Source organism: Rousettus aegyptiacus, unplaced genomic scaffold (assembly GCF_014176215.1).
Source record: "Rousettus aegyptiacus isolate mRouAeg1 unplaced genomic scaffold, mRouAeg1.p scaffold_m13_p_16, whole genome shotgun sequence".
Lineage (NCBI taxonomy): Eukaryota > Metazoa > Chordata > Mammalia > Chiroptera > Pteropodidae > Rousettus > Rousettus aegyptiacus.
This window is the reverse complement of record NW_023416291.1, coordinates 2,536,946-2,554,778: the sequence shown is the minus strand read 5'-3', so window position 1 is coordinate 2,554,778 and position 17,833 is coordinate 2,536,946. Positions and strand designations below refer to the sequence as shown.

General features: G+C 52.2%; 1 protein-coding gene across 1 annotated transcript in view; it reads left to right on the top strand.

The window, feature by feature from the left end:
• The window catches only part of TRPC3 (transient receptor potential cation channel subfamily C member 3), a 50,609-nt gene that overhangs the window by 17,872 nt on the left and 14,904 nt on the right, over positions 1-17,833 (top strand). Inside the window, exons 2-6 of the mRNA XM_016165607.2 lie at positions 299-1,070; positions 6,723-6,911; positions 13,751-13,915; positions 14,857-15,073; positions 16,387-16,620. Coding sequence (XP_016021093.2) covers positions 299-1,070; positions 6,723-6,911; positions 13,751-13,915; positions 14,857-15,073; positions 16,387-16,620 — 1,577 coding nt within the window. The remainder of the gene's footprint in view (positions 1-298; positions 1,071-6,722; positions 6,912-13,750; positions 13,916-14,856; positions 15,074-16,386; positions 16,621-17,833) is intronic.

The window sequence follows — 17,833 nt, the reverse complement described above, 5'->3', positions numbered from 1 at the left end:
CTGCAACCTGTTCCTACTTTCTTTCCTCTGAACGCGGCTTTCTGTGCAGCAGGCGCCCCGTCCTGAGGGCTGGCGGCCAGCCCCGGGGTTCAGGCCGGCAGGTGCAGGCGTGCATCCCAGGCCCCGGGGTTCAGGCCGTGCATCTCGGGGACCCGGGGTTCAGGCCGGCAGGTGCAGGCGCGCATCCCAGGGCCGTTGCTCACCACAGGTCCCCGCCCGCCGGCCGCAGAGGGCCCCGCGCGTGGGAGGAAGCCAGATGCCCTGACAGTCCACCTGTGTTTCCGTTGCCGCCGGTTAGGTCCATGGAGACCAGCCCGTCCCTGAGGCGCAAGACGGTGATGCGGGAGAAGGGCCGGCGCCAGGCCGTCCGGGGCCCGGCCTTCATGTTCAACGACCGCGGCACCAGCCTCACGGCCGAGGAGGAGCGCTTCCTGGACGCCGCCGAGTACGGCAACATCCCCGTGGTGCGCAAGATGCTGGAGGAGTCCAAGACGCTCAACGTCAACTGCGTGGACTACATGGGCCAGAACGCGCTGCAGCTGGCCGTGGGCAACGAGCACCTGGAGGTGACCGAGCTGCTGCTCAAGAAGCAGAACCTGGCGCGCATCGGCGACGCGCTGCTGCTGGCCATCAGCAAGGGCTACGTGCGCATCGTGGAGGCCATCCTGGGCCACCCCGGCTTCGCGGCCAGCAAGCGCCTGACGCTGAGCCCCTGCGAGCAGGAGCTGCAGGACGACGACTTCTACGCCTACGACGAGGACGGCACGCGCTTCTCGCCCGACATCACCCCCGTCATCCTGGCGGCCCACTGCCAGAAGTACGAGGTGGTGCACATGCTGCTCACGAAGGGCGCGCGCATCGAGCGGCCGCACGACTACTTCTGCAAGTGCGCGGACTGCGCCGAGAAGCAGCGGCACGACTCCTTCAGCCACTCCCGCTCGCGGATCAACGCCTACAAGGGGCTGGCCAGCCCCGCCTACCTGTCCCTGTCCAGCGAGGACCCCGTGCTCACCGCGCTGGAGCTCAGCAACGAGCTGGCCAAGCTGGCCAACATCGAGAAGGAGTTCAAGGTAAGCCCCGCGCCCCCCGGGCCTGCGCCTGGCGCCCGCCCCGCCTCGCTCCCCGAGTCGGCGTTGCCCAGGGATTTAAAATCACGAGAGAGAGATCAGGAGCGTCCTTCAGAAAGAATGCAATGGTGCTGTGAGAAATTCACTTTGGGGATGGAGGTTATACTGGACCAGAGAGCTGTAATTACGGTGCTGCTCCGTGCTCAGGATGAGCATTAAGCAGCATGCAAGGCGTCTCACCTTTTGTCAAAAGGCGGGATTTGGTGTGACCATCTCCTTTCCAAATTCTTCCTCCTCTTTCATAGTTAGTTTGATGGTGGCACCCAACGCAGAAGTGGTTAGTATTAGTCCCGCATCCACTGTGTATTGGCCCAAACATTTGTGCATCCCTTTAGATCAAAAGTCAGAAGACTAATATGAAATGCTACCAAAATCATTTCATTACTATAACAGGAATACCTCTCCCTAAAATCCACAAACACATCTTCAGAGTGGTGAATGTCGACACAAAGACATCAGGTCGAGCCAGAAATTCAAGGACAGCAGAGTGTTTTTGCTTTAATGGTTTTTTTTTTTTTTAGTGAGTGACCTTTTCCCCGACATCAGCTCCAGTCAACCAGCATTATTCATTTTTATAAAAGTTATACGTTGAAGTCAGACCGCTGTCCGGCAGGTTCTTATCTCCCACTGTTCCACTAAGAAGGTGGTTGTGGACAGCAGTTCCTCGAATTATTTTCCAGATGCCGAGTTCCTGTTTTTAGCTCAGTGCTGTGGCGTCAGGTTCCAGAAAGAGTGATCATCTGTCTTTCAGATTCTGTCTTTCAGTTTTTCTTACTTAAGTGAGTTTATGCAAATGCAAATGGCAGTCTGATTCAGGCTAAAGGGTTGCAAAACAATGGTACAAAAGTTTTGGGGGCTTTTTTCCCCTGCCATGTGTACCAAATTCCTAGGTAGTTAGTCATCAATCCTGATTTCGTCCTGACGGAGTGCTGGCCTTAGTAGAACTGTATTTATTATCCCATTAACATGTTTTTCTAATATAAAAGTTCCACATTTATTATAAATTTTTTGGGAAATGTGAGGAAATATAAAGAATAAAATAAGTATTGCCTTGTATCTACTCCCTTTGAGGAGCCTTATTATGTAGTATTTGAAAGACTTATTTTCTTGGACTCAAAATGAATTTTTTTTTTCAGAACAAATTGAAAACCTTAAATTCTATGTAAAGAGAGTAGCAAAGAATTCAGATAAAGTAGTTCTCAATGTCACTTCTTTAACATAGTCATAAAAAATATAATCTTAAACTTGTTCATCACTTTCGAATGTCACTCAAACCTTTTTATGCATTTTGCTCGATTTGCATTGAAAGCCTATAAAAGAGATTCTACAAAAGGGAATATTTTCTAAGATCGTGCTTTAATAATGACGGTGATGTTTGCAATTCTGCCTAGAGAAGTCATCTCAGTACAGCAATGGTTAAAAATTTGTTATTCATAGCGTTCTCCTGAAGCCAGCTAAATCTATGTTGATGATACTTAGAATCACCTCTGATAACCTTTCAGAGGTGGAAAGATATTACAAGTAAATAGGCACACAAAAAAAAGAAAGAAAATATAACTGAGTTAAAGAGGTCATCCTCGAAGCCGCCAGATATCTAAAGGTATGCAAAAACAATCTAAATCTGACAGCTCCTTTTTCTGAATTGTATGGAAAAGCACTTGGGTGACAAAACCTCTCCGAGCTAAAATACAGACAGTTCTTGAAAAGTCCTAGTCCCTAGGAGACCACGGGTCCTTCTCCCCTGACCGAATATTCCACGTCTTTCCCGTTCTTACCTGTCCTTATCACTCCCTTCTTACCTGCCTTCCCATCACCTCTTCGCCCTCTCAGCCCATGCTCATGTCCACCTGTCAAGGCTCTGGACAGACAGAGAAAATAAGGCTTCCACGGCCCCGACCCAGGACTCCGAGCCCTGAAAGGGCAGTGAGCACGCGTCTCATTTCCGAGGCAGACAGATAACCTAGTTTGCCCTATTTCTTGGTGTTCTCCATATTCTCTCCCCAGAGACTTTGTGCTCAAAGCACGAGCCTCGAAATGGGAAAATAGATAATGGGTTCCCTAGTGAAAAAGAGTTTCACCCCCCCCATTTCAAACACTGTCCCTGTTTTATCTCACCAGTGGCCTGTAGGATCTAGCATTTCCCCCCGAAACCCTCGTCACTCAGATGCTTCGCAGAAGGCTCCCGGCCACCGGGCAGTTTTCAGACTTCCTTGGAGAACACGGGAGGCCTGGGGCCAAAGACATGTGAAGGGCATTACCCCGGGAGGGTGAGCAGTCTAGGATATGGATTTAGATACATTCATCGGAGGACGGCGCGGTGACAGGCCATTAAAGAAATGTTCGGGATGTGCAAATGCTGTCTGTAGCTGTCCTGAGAAGCAGCATGCTGGACAGGACAGGCTCTGGGTCCAGTCCTCCGGGTGTCAGAGGCAAGGAGGCTGGTCATTTATCAAGCTGTGAAAACGCAACGTGAGAGTTCCTAAGTCAGTGATGCCCTATTTTGGAAAAAATAAAAAAATAAAAAGGAGAAGAAGAAGAAGAAGAAGCCATTTGCCTTCCCTGTGCCTCAGTTTTCCTCTTCAAAGGAGAAAAGCAATTTCGACCTATATCGCAGTAGGGCTGCAAGGAGGAGGAAGATGACTATAAGCCTAAAGTAAGATAGCATTTCGCAGCAGGAAGATACCCTAGGAATCCTCTAGCTATACAGCCCTCGCATTCCCCAAGCGAGACGACAGAGGCTCTAGCCAAGGCCTCATCTGCTAAGCCGAGACGTGGGTGTCTTGGGCCCCCGTCCTAAGCATTTCATCTAACGTGCTTTACCTGGTAATAGCAAACCACTTCCATCGCACCTGATGTGGACTAAGCACGCTCTAAGCATTTATTCCCCACAGTAGCAATAGTAAGTAGCTTAGTCTCACCAGAGAGGCTGATTAAATGCCACGAGTCCACACAGCAAATCAGTGGCAGAAGCAGCTTCGGAAGCCAGGAAGTCCGGCCTCAGATCAGTGCCCTAACCCCTGCACTCTCTTGGTTGTTAGGGAAAAGGATCTGGCGGGAGGGACCCGGCCTGCTCAGGCCTGAATTTCGATTTCACTCTCAAGGTTAGTAAGGGTCGACAACGACGATTAAACCACACGCGTCAAGCAGGTGTGCTGCAGACGACAGCGTGTGATGAGGACGGAGCTCCGTCGCTCTGCCCCCGGCTCGAGCCAGTCCTCGGGCTGTTGAGTTCCTGCTGTGACCTGGGCAGCACGTCTACCTGGTGCCTTTGGGGAGGGGGGCCCCACTGAGGGATGAGCGGCATGATGATGATGAGCAAGCAAAGCTAAATCAAGAGAAAACGACTAGAAGATGCAGACCAGACCAGCACAGGGGCCGAGCCGGGAAGTCACAGGAGGCAAGACCTCACGGGAGAGCTAGCTCAGCGCAGGCTTTAGATAGGTCCTCTCGCACCTGCAGGAGCTCTGCCTTCAGCTCTCCACTTTCCCCTGGAGCTCTGCGCATGTAGACAGAACAGTATCCCATGACCACGGTAAGAGAGATCCCCCTTATCGCCAGTTCTGATTACTTTCCGCCCTGGGTAAAAGACTCTGCCAGCAGGAAATGTTGAAACTGTTAAGAAAACAGTGCTTTTCTTGCGAACCCGTGTGATGACCAGTTTTTGCATCTTGGCTAATGTTTTGGTGGATGTGAAAAAACCACACAGCTCTCCCTAAGACTGGGCAGTTTACAGATTACGATTTTTAAAGATAATGACTTGTTATTTGGGTATTACAGCAGAAGTGATTGCTAAGTTTTCTGCAAGCATAGAGAGTCGTCTCTTTTCCTTCCGATCGGTGGAGAAACGGCCAGCCCGTCAGACCAAACCTCACAGAACAGTCTGAACTGAAGAGTAACGTGAGGAAATCTCATCTAAAAAAAATTGTATTAAAAAGGGGAGCTTTATATGGAAACAGACATGGAATGAATACTTCTTCTGGCTGCTATAATGAAATATTTCATTAGTCTTTCAGGCATGGCAGGCAGAAGGATATTTCCCGGACACTCTGCATGGAGAGCAGAGACTGAACATTTTATTAATTTTATCAGCTGCATGACACCAACTTGAATGGAAACCAAAGACTGAAGTTTTTGTTCATTTTATCTGTTCCCTGATGAGGGGGAAAGGATTAACTGCCACTGTTCTTTTTCTGAATTTCTGAGATCTGAAATAGAAATTTCTCATCCACGTAGGCTTTAAGCAGGCTCTCCTTTTGTTTATTTTAGTTGGCAACATGATTTTTTGCCCATCGGTTCAAATTAATTAATTTTTTAAGGGGGAAAGAGTAGAAATCTCTCATGTCTTTTTCTAAAGTTTGGTTTTCAGAATCCCAGGATTCGGAGATTCTGCCATGTCAAGTACCGTTTGGTTACTGGGCACATACAGTGTCTTGGGACGTGTTCAAATGAGAAAAATTCTGTTTCCCCCAAGTATCCCAAATTAGATCATCAATTAGTTAAATTTCGTAAAGGGCTAAAATTTATTATGAAAGCCGTAGAAGGAAAGCTGGGGTTTCTGAAAGTGAGATACTTTCCCAAGATGGCCGTTGACCCCTTCCTGGACCCAATGGGCGGGACGCGGGGCCCCACGCAGATGGTGACGGGGACGGCGGCCACCTGACTTCCTTTCCCGGGCCACGGCACCGTGTAAACATGCTGGCGAAGGTGAAGAGTCACGGGTTCTCTTTAGCAAGGCGTTAGTTCCAGGGGCCCGGATATTTTTCTTCCCGGTGTGGTGACTCCGCAGTCCCGGGGATTCGGTTACGCAGAAGCGGACAGTGGTCGCCCTCCAGGTCTGCGAGACACAGCCACGCGGCCTGCAGACAGGCCAGGGACAGCGTCCCCGCTCGGCGTCGGAAGCTGCCCGCCCCCTCCCACTCCCTGCACACCAGCCCTTCTCGAGCACAGGCGCGTGTGAGAAGCACCTGGAGAGTGTTCGCGCCGACGTCCCGCGTCTCTGCCTAAGTCGGGACGCCAGGCGTGGGGACGAAACACTCGCGTTTCTGACACCTGGCCGGGCGCCGTTGACACGGCCACTCTGAGGACCACAGGCCGAGAAGCAAGGTCTCCGTCGAGGCGAGGGATAGTCGAGTGCACGAGCCGTTTGCACCGAGAGTCAGTCTTCGAAGGCAGATCTGCGCTTTAGGAAAACCACCACTTAAAAAAAAAGAAATGTTGTCCTAGGGATGGTTTTGTTTTGGCTCTAAGAAAACTGCCGTTCATCTGCACGCGAGGGAAGCGGCTCCTTTCGGTCCTTTGGCCTTTCCGCGTTAGCCCTCAGCCAGCGTCTCTGAATGCAAACTGGTGACCTACGTGCCCGGCATTCTCAGAGCCGCCTCATGCGTTGGGCAGGTCGCGGAACGTCCCAGCTGAGGGGTCGGGGGGGTTTGGGGGGGCAGAGCCAGCCCGTATCTAACTCAGCAAACCTCGAGTCTACCTCGGGGATGCTTCCCACCCCCAGGAAGGGACGCCTTTCTCTGACTCACAAATGCCCTAAACGCTTCCCATGGAATTAAAGCAAACCTTTGTGCTGAACTGCGAACCTCTCGTTCTCAGAACGACTACCGGAAGCTGTCCATGCAATGCAAAGACTTCGTCGTGGGCGTGCTGGATCTCTGCCGGGACTCGGAGGAGGTGGAGGCGATTCTGAACGGAGATCTGGAGTCGGCAGAGCCCGCCGAGGTGCACAGGCACAAGGCTTCGCTGAGCCGTGTCAAACTCGCCATTAAGTATGAAGTCAAAAAGGTGAGTGGCCCCTGCCTTCCAGCGCCCGTCCCGGACCGGCCGTGGACGGCCCACCATGCCATAATTCCAGGACGTTTTTAAAGATAGTAAGAGTGGGTGCTATTGATAAGAGTTCCCCCCACACACCGCCCTTCATGAAGAGATTAAGCGAAGGTTCATGGTAAAGTGGGGAGTCGAATATCAAACTTCTGATCTTTTCCACTTTTGAGTCATTGTGAGACCTTGGGTAAGGCATGAAACGCCTTGAAATTTCAGTTTCCTCTATAAGAGGAGGATAATGTCTCTTATCTGCCTCAGGGTTTTGGTGGCATTTCAGTGGGTTAAGATATGCAAAAGGACTTTGTGAAGCGTTCATCACAATGCGATTAATAATAATAAAATCGGTCACGTGATACGTCCCACTCATTCTCACTCGCGTCTGTCCTCACGCCGAGCCTGGGTTGTTATTCATTTCACCTACCAGATGGGTCAGATGGATGATGAGATTTCTCCTGCACAAGGAAACGAGGCTCGCCAAGTCGCAATGACATGTCTCGGGTGACACAGCTGTGGAGTTGGTCACATGCTGCCAACAACGAAAATTATGACCACTTTCTTACTCCGTTTACTGCAGAGAAACTGTTGTGTGTATCTGTTTGCTACTGGCATGTGGCTTTTAAATAATTCGCGGGAATTATAGTTACGATGTTTCACTGCAGTAGGAATCTCGGTTATCCAGAGTCTAACAACTTGGGTAAATGAAATTCTTTTGTACTTTAAGAGACGCTCATAAACCACAAGGACATAAACTATCATCAGGAATAGATCTGGTTTCGTGAACCGGTCGCCTATGCACCGCGGAATCCCCTCCCCCTCCTGCACATGGCGCTTAAGAGGGCAGGCTCCGGCGCCAGCCGTCAGGATCCAAGGCTCTCAGTAAATCGCTGAAGCGGGGACAGCACTAGTAACTATTTTTTCAGCCGTTCTGAGGGTCACGTGAGCTAATGCATGTAACCAGCACAGATGTGGTACTAGGTGATTGCTCGGTAAGTGTTAGCTAGTGACATTTCTGCATTGTGACAATTCCTTCTCAGAATGAGGACTCTTAAGTAAGTTCAGATCTTAGTCATCAAAGACAGTGTTCATGTTCATTGTACTGGTTCTGGACCTTCATGGCAGACCATAGCCAGTCTGAGCAGAAAGGAGTTTAGTAAGGGCCGTTAGGGGGCTCGAGAGGCGTTAGGGGAGCTGGGGAACGGGCTGCTCCACGCTGTGCTTCCAGAACCGGGCCCGGCGCTGGTCGGGGAGTCTCTGCAGCCCAGGCAGAACACTTCTGCCTCTGCTGCAGGTGATCGCCTCCTGCACCAGCAGAGAGGGCCCGAGTCATCCCCATCCCCGTTAGATGTGGCCCCTTCCACACCAGAGGCCTGCTCACTTGCCTCCCACCAGCGCCCCCTGGGCTGGCATGAGTGAGGATGGGGGAGCGCACGCTCTCCCTCCCTCTCTCCTTCCCTCTCTCTCTCTCTCTCTCTCTCTATCTCTCTCTGTCTCTGTCTCTGGCTCTCTATCTTTGTCTGTCTGTCTGTATCTGTCTCTCTCTGTCTCTCTGTCCGTCTCTCTGTCTCTATCTCTCTCTCTCTGTCTTTCTGTCTCTCTGTCTCTGTCTCTCTATCTCTGTCTGTCTCTTTGTCTCTCTTTCTGTCTCTCTCCTCACCCTCCCTGCCCCCCCACTCTCCCCCCACAACATGCACACACACACTTCAACCACGGCGTGCGGAACCCGCACGTGTAGTGTTCACAAGACCAGCCTGCCCTTGATGATCCTCAGGAAGTAATGGAAGTAAGTGAACTTTTCGAGGAATTATCAGTCACAAGATAATTAATCTTGACCACCCACCTCCCAGAGCATTCTTGCTGGTTGAGGTTTCTCCCCGTTAGAGGGAAAAAGATTGTTTTGAATAAGACCGACACAAAACCATATTCAGAAAACCGTCTGGACGCTGATTTGTTCACAGACCTTGCAATACGGGCCTCTCGTCTTCAGTGCCCGAGAGGAGAGGATGGGTTTCAGGTGTCGCAGGTCCTGCCGCATTGCCGTGGGGGTGTCACGCGAGCAGAGACGGCCCATCTGAAGATGGGCGTCTGCTAGCCAGACCGTCTCACGGAGCGAACCTCTTCCTGCTTCCCGCGTGCTCGTTTTAAGTAAATGGATGCGTAGATTATAATAAATTTGCTATCGGTCAGCTACCAGGAAACGACGACAACAAAAAACGTATTTGGACCTGAAAGGAGATCGAAGACTTTGCACTATTTCCGGTTTGGGTGGTTTTACGCTATAAAGAGAAAATCGGTTAAAGTCTTTGCTTTTCGAATCGTCGCTTAAGAAATGGATATAAGCACTCTATGCTGGAATGCCTAAAAAAGCCCCAGTGCTCCGTGTTTCCTTCCTCTCGAAGGCTTTCTTTGTTCTTCACTCAACACTCACCCCTCCGCCCAGCAAAGGAAAAACGCCCCGCCCGCTCCGCAGCCCCCTTCCCCACCACCCGTCTCTTCCTGATCCCCAAGGAAAGTCGCCTCCTGGGTCGTGATGATGCTGCCTGAACCCCACTCACGGCGGCACTGAGGTAGTCTGTTTCTCTGTGGAAGGCAGTGGGATTTCAGAGCAACGCTGTATGTTATAGAATTCTCCCCCGATAACGTGATAAAATAAACTCATATTCAAATTATAATTCCCAGGGCCGTCGGCGGAGAACAGACAGTCACGTGTGTTCTGTCACGGATTCTGAAGCTTATTCATCCCAGAATCATTTCTGAGGCATCTCTAAGGGAAATAACACAGCTGCAAAGATGTATTATTACTAATACTCACTATTACATTCTTCTACAAATAAATAAATAAATAAATGGAAGATGAAATTAGAGTTTTTTTGAAAATGAGTACAAGAAAATTAACTTTTAGGCAGAAATACGAATTATTTTCCAGTTAGTCCTGAGCCCTACCTCTGATTGTCCCCATATCTTCCCTGTGACTTAGGAGCAAACACCAAACCCCTCCACCCGGAGAAATGCCGAGAGTTCTCTCTATTTCTAGCAGCTGCGTCTCTTGTCCGAAAACCCTTAACAGAGGTGGAAGACCCCAGGTCCCGATGGACGGGCGGAGCCGGAGAACTGGGCTCTTGGACAAAGAAGAGGACGCGTCCTGAGTCCCCCCTCCTTGCTCTCCGGTTTCTTGCACCGTGGCCTTCGGGTTAAGGAAAGAGAGAGACACGCAGCATCACAAACACATAAAATCTCCCCCGGCGTATGCAGAAAGTGTGCGGAGAAGGCCCAGAAAGTGAGCGAGAGATAGTAAACGTCCTGCAGAGACTTCTTTTTTCTTTTTTCGGCGGGGCCGGGGGTTAGGAGATGCCTTGTAAAGGCCGATTTGATGCAAAGACAATCCGACATGAATACTTTCTTAAGTCAAAAATTGCCTAATCGTTTTCCATAACCTGCCCTGATTGGTGGTTCAGTTTATGATCTATGAGTCATTGGGCAGGGAGGGAAAAAAAGTTTTTTCTGAATGCTACAGTAGTTTTGTGTGATAGAAAATGACTGAGGTTTTCTTGTGTGTCAAGCCTTCTCCCTTTAAATCAGAAAACCTCAAAGGATGTTATTTTTGTAATAATTTCAATTTGCAGGTCTACCGAAGGTAGGAAACAGCACACAAATTTTATCCTGCTGGCCGGGACTGGTGTGGTGGCATAAAGAGAGTTTTTTTTTTAGGAGGTAAAAACAGTCTTAAGAGATAAAGGTCACTGCCCTATTTTGAAGTCACTGAAAAGAGCAAAGCCCATTTCCGGGAGGGATTAGTGTTTTTTACTCTCACTCAGTACTATTGTGTCGGGTTTCTTGTTTAAATGTTCCTTGTAGGCTGGAACCAGGACTTAAAGTTGCTGGAGGAAAACATCTATTTGTGCTTTCTGTCCGCGGAGTAAAGGGAATGAGCAGATGCCATACGGTGGTGGTTATTATCATCGCAGTTAAGAAGGGAGCAGAATTAGCAGGGTGGGGAATACACCCATTAAGCCGAGCTCCCGGTGATGTGACTCGAGTAAAATGCAAACACCATGATCTGGGCTGGTGTTTAACGTAGATTCAGCGTCTGCTCTGCACGTGCAAGTCACAGTGAGCCCAAGATCGTCACCCACGTGCCACGTGGAAAAAGGATCGATCGCCGTCAGGGCCATAATGTGCAACCTCTACGCATTGCCATTAAGGTCACAAAGCACATCTTCAGCCCTGAAGATCAGCTCGAGGAGGAGTGGGAAGAGGGACCGTGCTACGACATGAGTACTTCTGTCCCCGAGAGTTTGAGACCCACGGAGGGATGGCCGGACATGCGCGAAAGGGAGACGCGCCCACCGATCCCGAATGGACACACATCCACCTGTCTGTCAACCTCGTGGGCACGTCTGTCTTGCACAAAGCCTCAGTCGGTAAAAAAGCCCACGTCTCCATCACAATAGCTTGTTTCGCATGTATCGGTAGCTCTCGGGGCACTCGTCATTCGATGCCTCCATCTTCGTCTTCTTGTACCAAAGGCCTGAGCCAGATACCCAGTGCCTGGCTCGTAGGAGGAGCTCAGGGCATCTTGAAGAACGAGTGGAAGGATGAATAAATGAATGAGACATTTAGGGACTGTAGAGGGGGTGAGGAGCTCTGTACTCAGAAGGAGGGACGAAGCAGGAAGGAAACGATCCAGTCGCTGCAGAGACAGAAGCGGAAGTTTGGAGACGTTCTCAGCAAGAATCCTAGGAAAATGCCGGCAGAGACCCCCAGGAAGACGTCAACCCTGATTACATGTCCTCACACTTTATCAAATAACGGCTGCGATGACCTTCAGATACTGCTTTCAAAACTCAGAACTTTGGAAGAGCGACGGAATCTTGAGTTTGGAAAGATTTCACATTTACTTCGCATCGGGCGATGGCCAGTGAGCCTCAGGGTCTGGGATTTTTATAACTGAATCGAAAGGCACTTGCGAGATAAAATCGGCTTCTTCACACTGAACTCGGCAAGAAAAGATAGCATCTTCTTTACTCTCCCAGCCCCTTCCGGTTTGTATCATCGGAAAAAAATTCAGTTACATATTTCAAATCGAATGCTTGCAGCCGCATCGTCGACCGCCTGGGTCCGTGGGCTGTCAGCTGCTCCTGCCACCGGAGTGATGGGTGGTCACGGACGTCAGAGGGCGGGAACACTGGGGGCGAGAGCGGGGACCCGTGGGGATTTGTGCCCCCACTGCCAGCCCCGGGGGACGAGATTTCTTTCTGTTAATGAACAGCGTTCATGGGAAACTATATGACGGTAGTGGAAACCCCCGCCCCCCCACCTCTCCGTAGGTGAGCTCTGGATTAAATAGCGAAGTAGCTTGCGGAATTGCCTAGAGTGGCTGTCCCCAGCCTGTTTGGCACCAGGGACCGGGGCTCCTATGATCATCTAACCCCTGAGGCGGGGCCGAGGCGGTGATGCTGGCGCTGGGGAGCGGCTGCAGACGCAGATGAAGCTTCGCTCGCTGGCCCGCCGCTCACCTCCTGCTGTGCGGCCCGGTTCCTAACAGGCCATGAGCTGGTACGGGTCTGTGGCCGGGGTCTGGGGACCCCTAGCCTAGAGTACACGAGTCGTTAAGATCGGTAACTAGGACTTGACTGAAGATGAGCCCTCTGCCTGGTGGGACCTACGGCCGCCCTCTCCGCCTGTCAGAGTTTGCAGAACCACCTCGCAAGTACTTCTAGCAGACTCACTGCTGCTGTTTGTTCAGCGTTTCAGAAGACAGTGACACCTTGATGTTTGTAGCACTCAACCCCCTTTTTAAAAAATACGTTGGCACTCAGCGCTGCTTTGTGAATGACCCTGAATAATTCCCGAGCTTGGGCGAGGTGCACCTGGCCATCCAGAGAAAGGCAGATCCAGCTACAGCGGGCACCTTTCGGCGTAGCGCCGCGCACAGGGCTCTGCCGACAAGTACATTCTGCTCCTTAAATAAGGACAGGGCCTCAGTTCTTCTCAATAGACGCAGGCAGAAGGGTTAGCAAGGTCAGATGGCAACATAAAATACAAAGGCAGGGAGGAAGTAAGTGTAATTTGCTCATTTTTCCTGATTAGAACGGTGGTTATGAAATTACCCCTGGGGATAAAGGTTTGTGTGTTTTTCGACCTGTGATAGAGGAAGCAATAAAAGGGACGGGTAAGGCAGTAGGAAGGAAGTGACATTTGGTGACAGCCTCTGGGAGCAGTGCAGTGTGAAGCGCGAAGACAACTGCGGGTTCATTTTGGGGTTTTTTGCAAATGTTGCAGATTCGCGTTGGTTGTGCATAAATACGCACACAGGCCGTAGCACGTATATATTTTTCACACGTGTAGCATTGTAGGAATTGCTCGTGAGACTCAGCACATTCCTCTTCCAGCTACAGTCTGCAAAAACCAAACAACGTTTCCCTTTTCCACTTGAACCGAATGCAAGCAAGCAGGCAGACGGCGAGGTGGGACACAGTCCCACGAAGGAAAGGACCTGCCACCCAGATTCTTCCCGGGGGGGGAGGTAGGTCTGTGAATTGTGGCGTTTCAAATAGAAAAACCAACGACAACGGTTCGGGACGTCGGTTTTACCATCTTGTTTCCACTTTAGCTCTGCTAGTTCTGAAGCAACTTGGAACGATGATGGGAAGGTACAGGGGGATATTACCAGAACCTTCCGGTTTCTGTATCCTGGGACAATGTGCATAAATATCTTTAGGATGCACGTGCATTCCACAGCCGAACTGCCGACAGCGGCGTGGTCACCTGCCTCCTCTCTCTCTCTCCCTCTCCCCCAACAGTTCGTGGCTCACCCCAACTGCCAGCAGCAGCTCCTGACCATCTGGTACGAGAACCTGTCCGGCCTGCGGGAGCAGACCATAGCCATCAAGTGCCTGGTTGTGCTGGTCGTGGCCCTGGGCCTTCCGTTCCTCGCCATCGGCTACTGGATGGCGCCCTGCAGCCGGGTACAGCTCTTTCTCACCCGCTCCTTCTGTGGTCGGTGTGCCGTGTCCTTTGGGGATGAAAAAGGGAAAAGCTTCTACTTACGGCTCACATCGGTTTTACCCTGAATGATAATCGATTCAGGGGCATGAATTCTGCTTTCTAATGACTGGGTCAATTCGAATGAGGGATGAGAAAGGATTTGGAGCCGGTGGGAAAGGTCGCATTTGCCGGGGTGCAATACTGAGGCTTTTAAGATAGAATCCCCGTGGTAGACCAGAGGCCGAGCCACCGGAGGGAAGTGACGGAAATGCTGAATTTCTCCACAGCTTCATAGAGAGCCGGCCAGGCCGGCCTAGGGAAGGGACGGGGAGCAGCCAGCCCGAAACGGCCTGCCTGCAGGCTGGGGGCCCTGCAAACCTGTCCACGCCACCCGAGGCTGAGGGTGGTAAACCCAGTTGCAAATGTGTTATCATCCTAAGTTTGCATCCTTCAGAAGGATTATGTAGCATCCGGGTTTGGGGGCTTTGATACTTTTAGGTGGCTTGTTGATTAAGCGTTGCTCGAATCCTTTTGTCCACGACCTTTCTCCCTCTCTCCGCTCCCCAGGGTGGGGTCCACCTAATCATGCAAAGGGAGGGACTCTAGTCCTGCCTCCAGAATCTGCATCAGGTTAATAAAGGGCGCCGCCAGCAGAGGGCGCTGCCCCAGGGTCCTTTAATCTGGTTTTTATATTCCGAGATCCGGTTTGGTTAAATCGGAGGCTGTTTCAGGCGAAATGAGTGACGTCCACTCAGAACGACCCTGGGGATCCTCCTGTGTAGCTCTGCAGGGACGGACACAGAGCTTTGAAAGTGTTCTCGTTTCCCCGGCTTTTTATCCTGCACAGTAATTTTTGTAAGTGTGGAAGCCAGATTTTTGAAAGTAAAGTTTCCTCTCCCCACCCCACCCCCCCGTCTTACAGCTGGGGAAGGTGCTGCGAAGCCCCTTTATGAAGTTCGTGGCGCACGCTGCCTCCTTCATCATCTTCCTGGGCTTGCTCGTGTTCAACGCCTCGGACAGGTTCGAGGGCATCACCACGCTGCCAAACGTCACGGTCACGGACTACCCCAGGCAGATCTTCAGGGTGAAGACCACCCAGTTCACGTGGACCGAGATGCTGATCATGGTCTGGGTTCTCGGTAAGCCTCTTGTTCTCACTGCTCGAGTTTCTGCCGAAAACACTCTCTCTGTAATGGTTTTCACTTCCTGTTTAAAACGTTTTCGTACGTGACATGGTGACAGCATCATCGTCGTTGGAACAGCAAAACAGAGGAAGAACTTGGCAGTTGGATGATGCCCACAGGTATCCCCGAATACCAGATCAAGGTGTTTGGGAGTAGCATGGCCTACTACAAACGTCCTGTGTTTCAGAAATCCAACTCCGATCATCGAATGAAATGTAAGATGTTTAACGTGACTCACCGTGATGATCAAATACTTAGTCGACATTCTGATGAAGGACCCCCAGTGGGTATTAACCGATGACATTTATATTGTTGTAGTTTCAGAGACTTTAGGGGAGAGTGTCAGTTTGGGGGAGGTTTGTCGCCTCACCTCGCCATGGCCCGTTTTGAGTAGCTGTGTTGAAGTAGAAGTTGTAAGCGGTATGAGGAAAAGGGCGGAGCCCGGAGCCAGCGGATCTGCTGCTCGCTGGTCCAGAGTAACTTTCCTACGTTCTCTCTGCCTGGCTCGGTGTGTTCCCCGGTGTCTTCTCACTGCCCGGTTTCCTGGGCCGGCTCCTCCCTCTCACTCGCTCCCGTGGCCTCAGTCGGAGCCTCAATCGGGGTCAGGTCATTCTTCTGTGAATTTCGAGTCACTTCATTCCTTTCGAAAGTCGCACAGTTTCCCCTCACACAGCCCAGACGAGGAGCCGTTTCCCCTCTCCTCCCAGGATGGCTTCTCCGCGTCCTGTTTCTTCCCAGCGTCCCAGGCCTCCTTGCTTTCCCGGCGACATTCTTCGCCTCCCCAGCGTGAGGCTGGGGGGAGGAGGGGGCGGGGGAACGTCGTCCGTGTTCCTGGATGCCGGACACCGTTCTCGAATGCCTGCAGGTGGATGCTCCTTGGAGGGCCGCTTCTCCAGTCCCCACTGCGGTTTGCTGATGAACCAATGTAATCTTACAAAGATGGATTTCCTCCTCTCCTCCAAGGGTCTTGCGGGGCGAAGTCGTTAGACTTTCAGAGCCTTCCCGCCCATGTCCCCCTTCCGCCCCCACCCGCTCTGCGAGCAGCGGCATTTCCGGGGGCCCACGCGGACCCCTGTCTCTCCACCCCTCATTTGGTGGAGCGAGTCCTTCCTTCAGTGGAAGCCGCTTCCTCCAGCCGACTCTGCCCAGGGCCTCTGCGCCGACAGTCGGCGCTTCAGGCTGGGGGCGTTTTACAGACGGGGGACGAAACGGGAGCATGTCAGGCAGAGCCGTCGAGCCTACTGTGCGCCCTCCGTGTGTCGCGACAGGCATGATGTGGTCCGAGTGTAAGGAGCTGTGGCTGGAGGGGCCCAGGGAGTACATCCTGCAGCTGTGGAACGTGCTGGACTTCGGGATGCTGTCCATCTTCATCGCCGCGTTCACGGCCAGGTTCCTGGCTTTCCTCCAGGCGACGAAAGCCCAGCGGTACGTGGACAGCTACGTCCAGGAGAGCGACCTCAGCGAAGTCACCCTTCCGCCGGAGATCCAGTACTTCACCTACGGTGAGTGGTGAGCCGCGGCGGGGCCTCCGACGTCCCAGGAAGGGCAGGGGAGCCGGGGCCGGGGGAGGAACCCCCCAGAACGAGCACAGTTAGGGATCGAGGTGTGGCAGGTGTTCCTGGGGGTGGAGCTGGAGCTGGAGGGACAGCCAGTGGAGGGACAGCCAGGCTCCGAGGCTCCCTGCTGTGTGACTTCATTCAAGTTAATTAAACCCTCTGTGCCCTGGTTTTCACATCTATGAAACAAGGTGCTGCGAGGTGTAAGAAATCCGCCTTTAAGCCTCGCAGCGTAGCTTACTCTAATGTACCCTCAGGGGACACGGAGCTGTCTCAATTAGGGAGGGGAAATAACTCGATAAAGTGGAAGATGAGTCCCCGAGGTTCGAGGGACAAAATGACAAAAGGCGCCTCACTGCGCCCAGGCGAAGCGCAGAGACGCTCAGCAGCTGCACAGTGACCTCGAGAGTGCGGGGTCCACGGCGCGCGAAGGCTCGCCCAGCCACCCAACCTTCGCGGTCTGGAAAAGGTTTTAGAAATTACGGTCCCGCCCTCGTTCGCCGATCAGGAACCTCGGGCGCGGCGCTCACGCGTGTTCTGAGAGCGAAGCCACGCGCCGTGTGGGCGCGACGCGGTCCCGTCGTGCTGAGGGCGGGCGGCGTGTGGACGCGGTCCATGCGCGCTGGGAGTCCGCCCCGAGCCGCGCGAGGTCTGGCGCCAGACGCTCCGCAGGCGCTCGCGTCCGCTGTCGCGAATGTCCGTGGTGCGGGCCCGCTCCTGGGAGTGGCCCAGTCACGCAGAATTGACCACACGTGGCTTCTCCGACCTTCAGGAAAAGGAGGCCGGTCTGTCGTGAACGTGCTAAGTGACCCTGAAAGGAGGGTCGGGGTCCTCACTTAGAATCTACACCCCCAAACTCTGCACCGCGGTAGCAGCGTGCAGGTCCCAGGCGTACGTCGGGGTGCCCGTGGGCAGTGCTGTTGTGTCTCAGCGACATCCCCACTTCTCGTGACGTTTTACCTGCATAAACCGGGACCTGAACGGATTTCCCCACAAAATAAATATGGCAAAGAAGTGTGTGCCCATCAAGCCCGTAGGATGACAAGCCAGGCGGTCAATAAATGCAGTGACCGACGGGGCGAACCAGTCGGGGCCTGGTCATCCCGATCCAGTCCGTGTCCAGCGAAGTGTTCAATCGCTTTCTTCATCTTTCGTACTT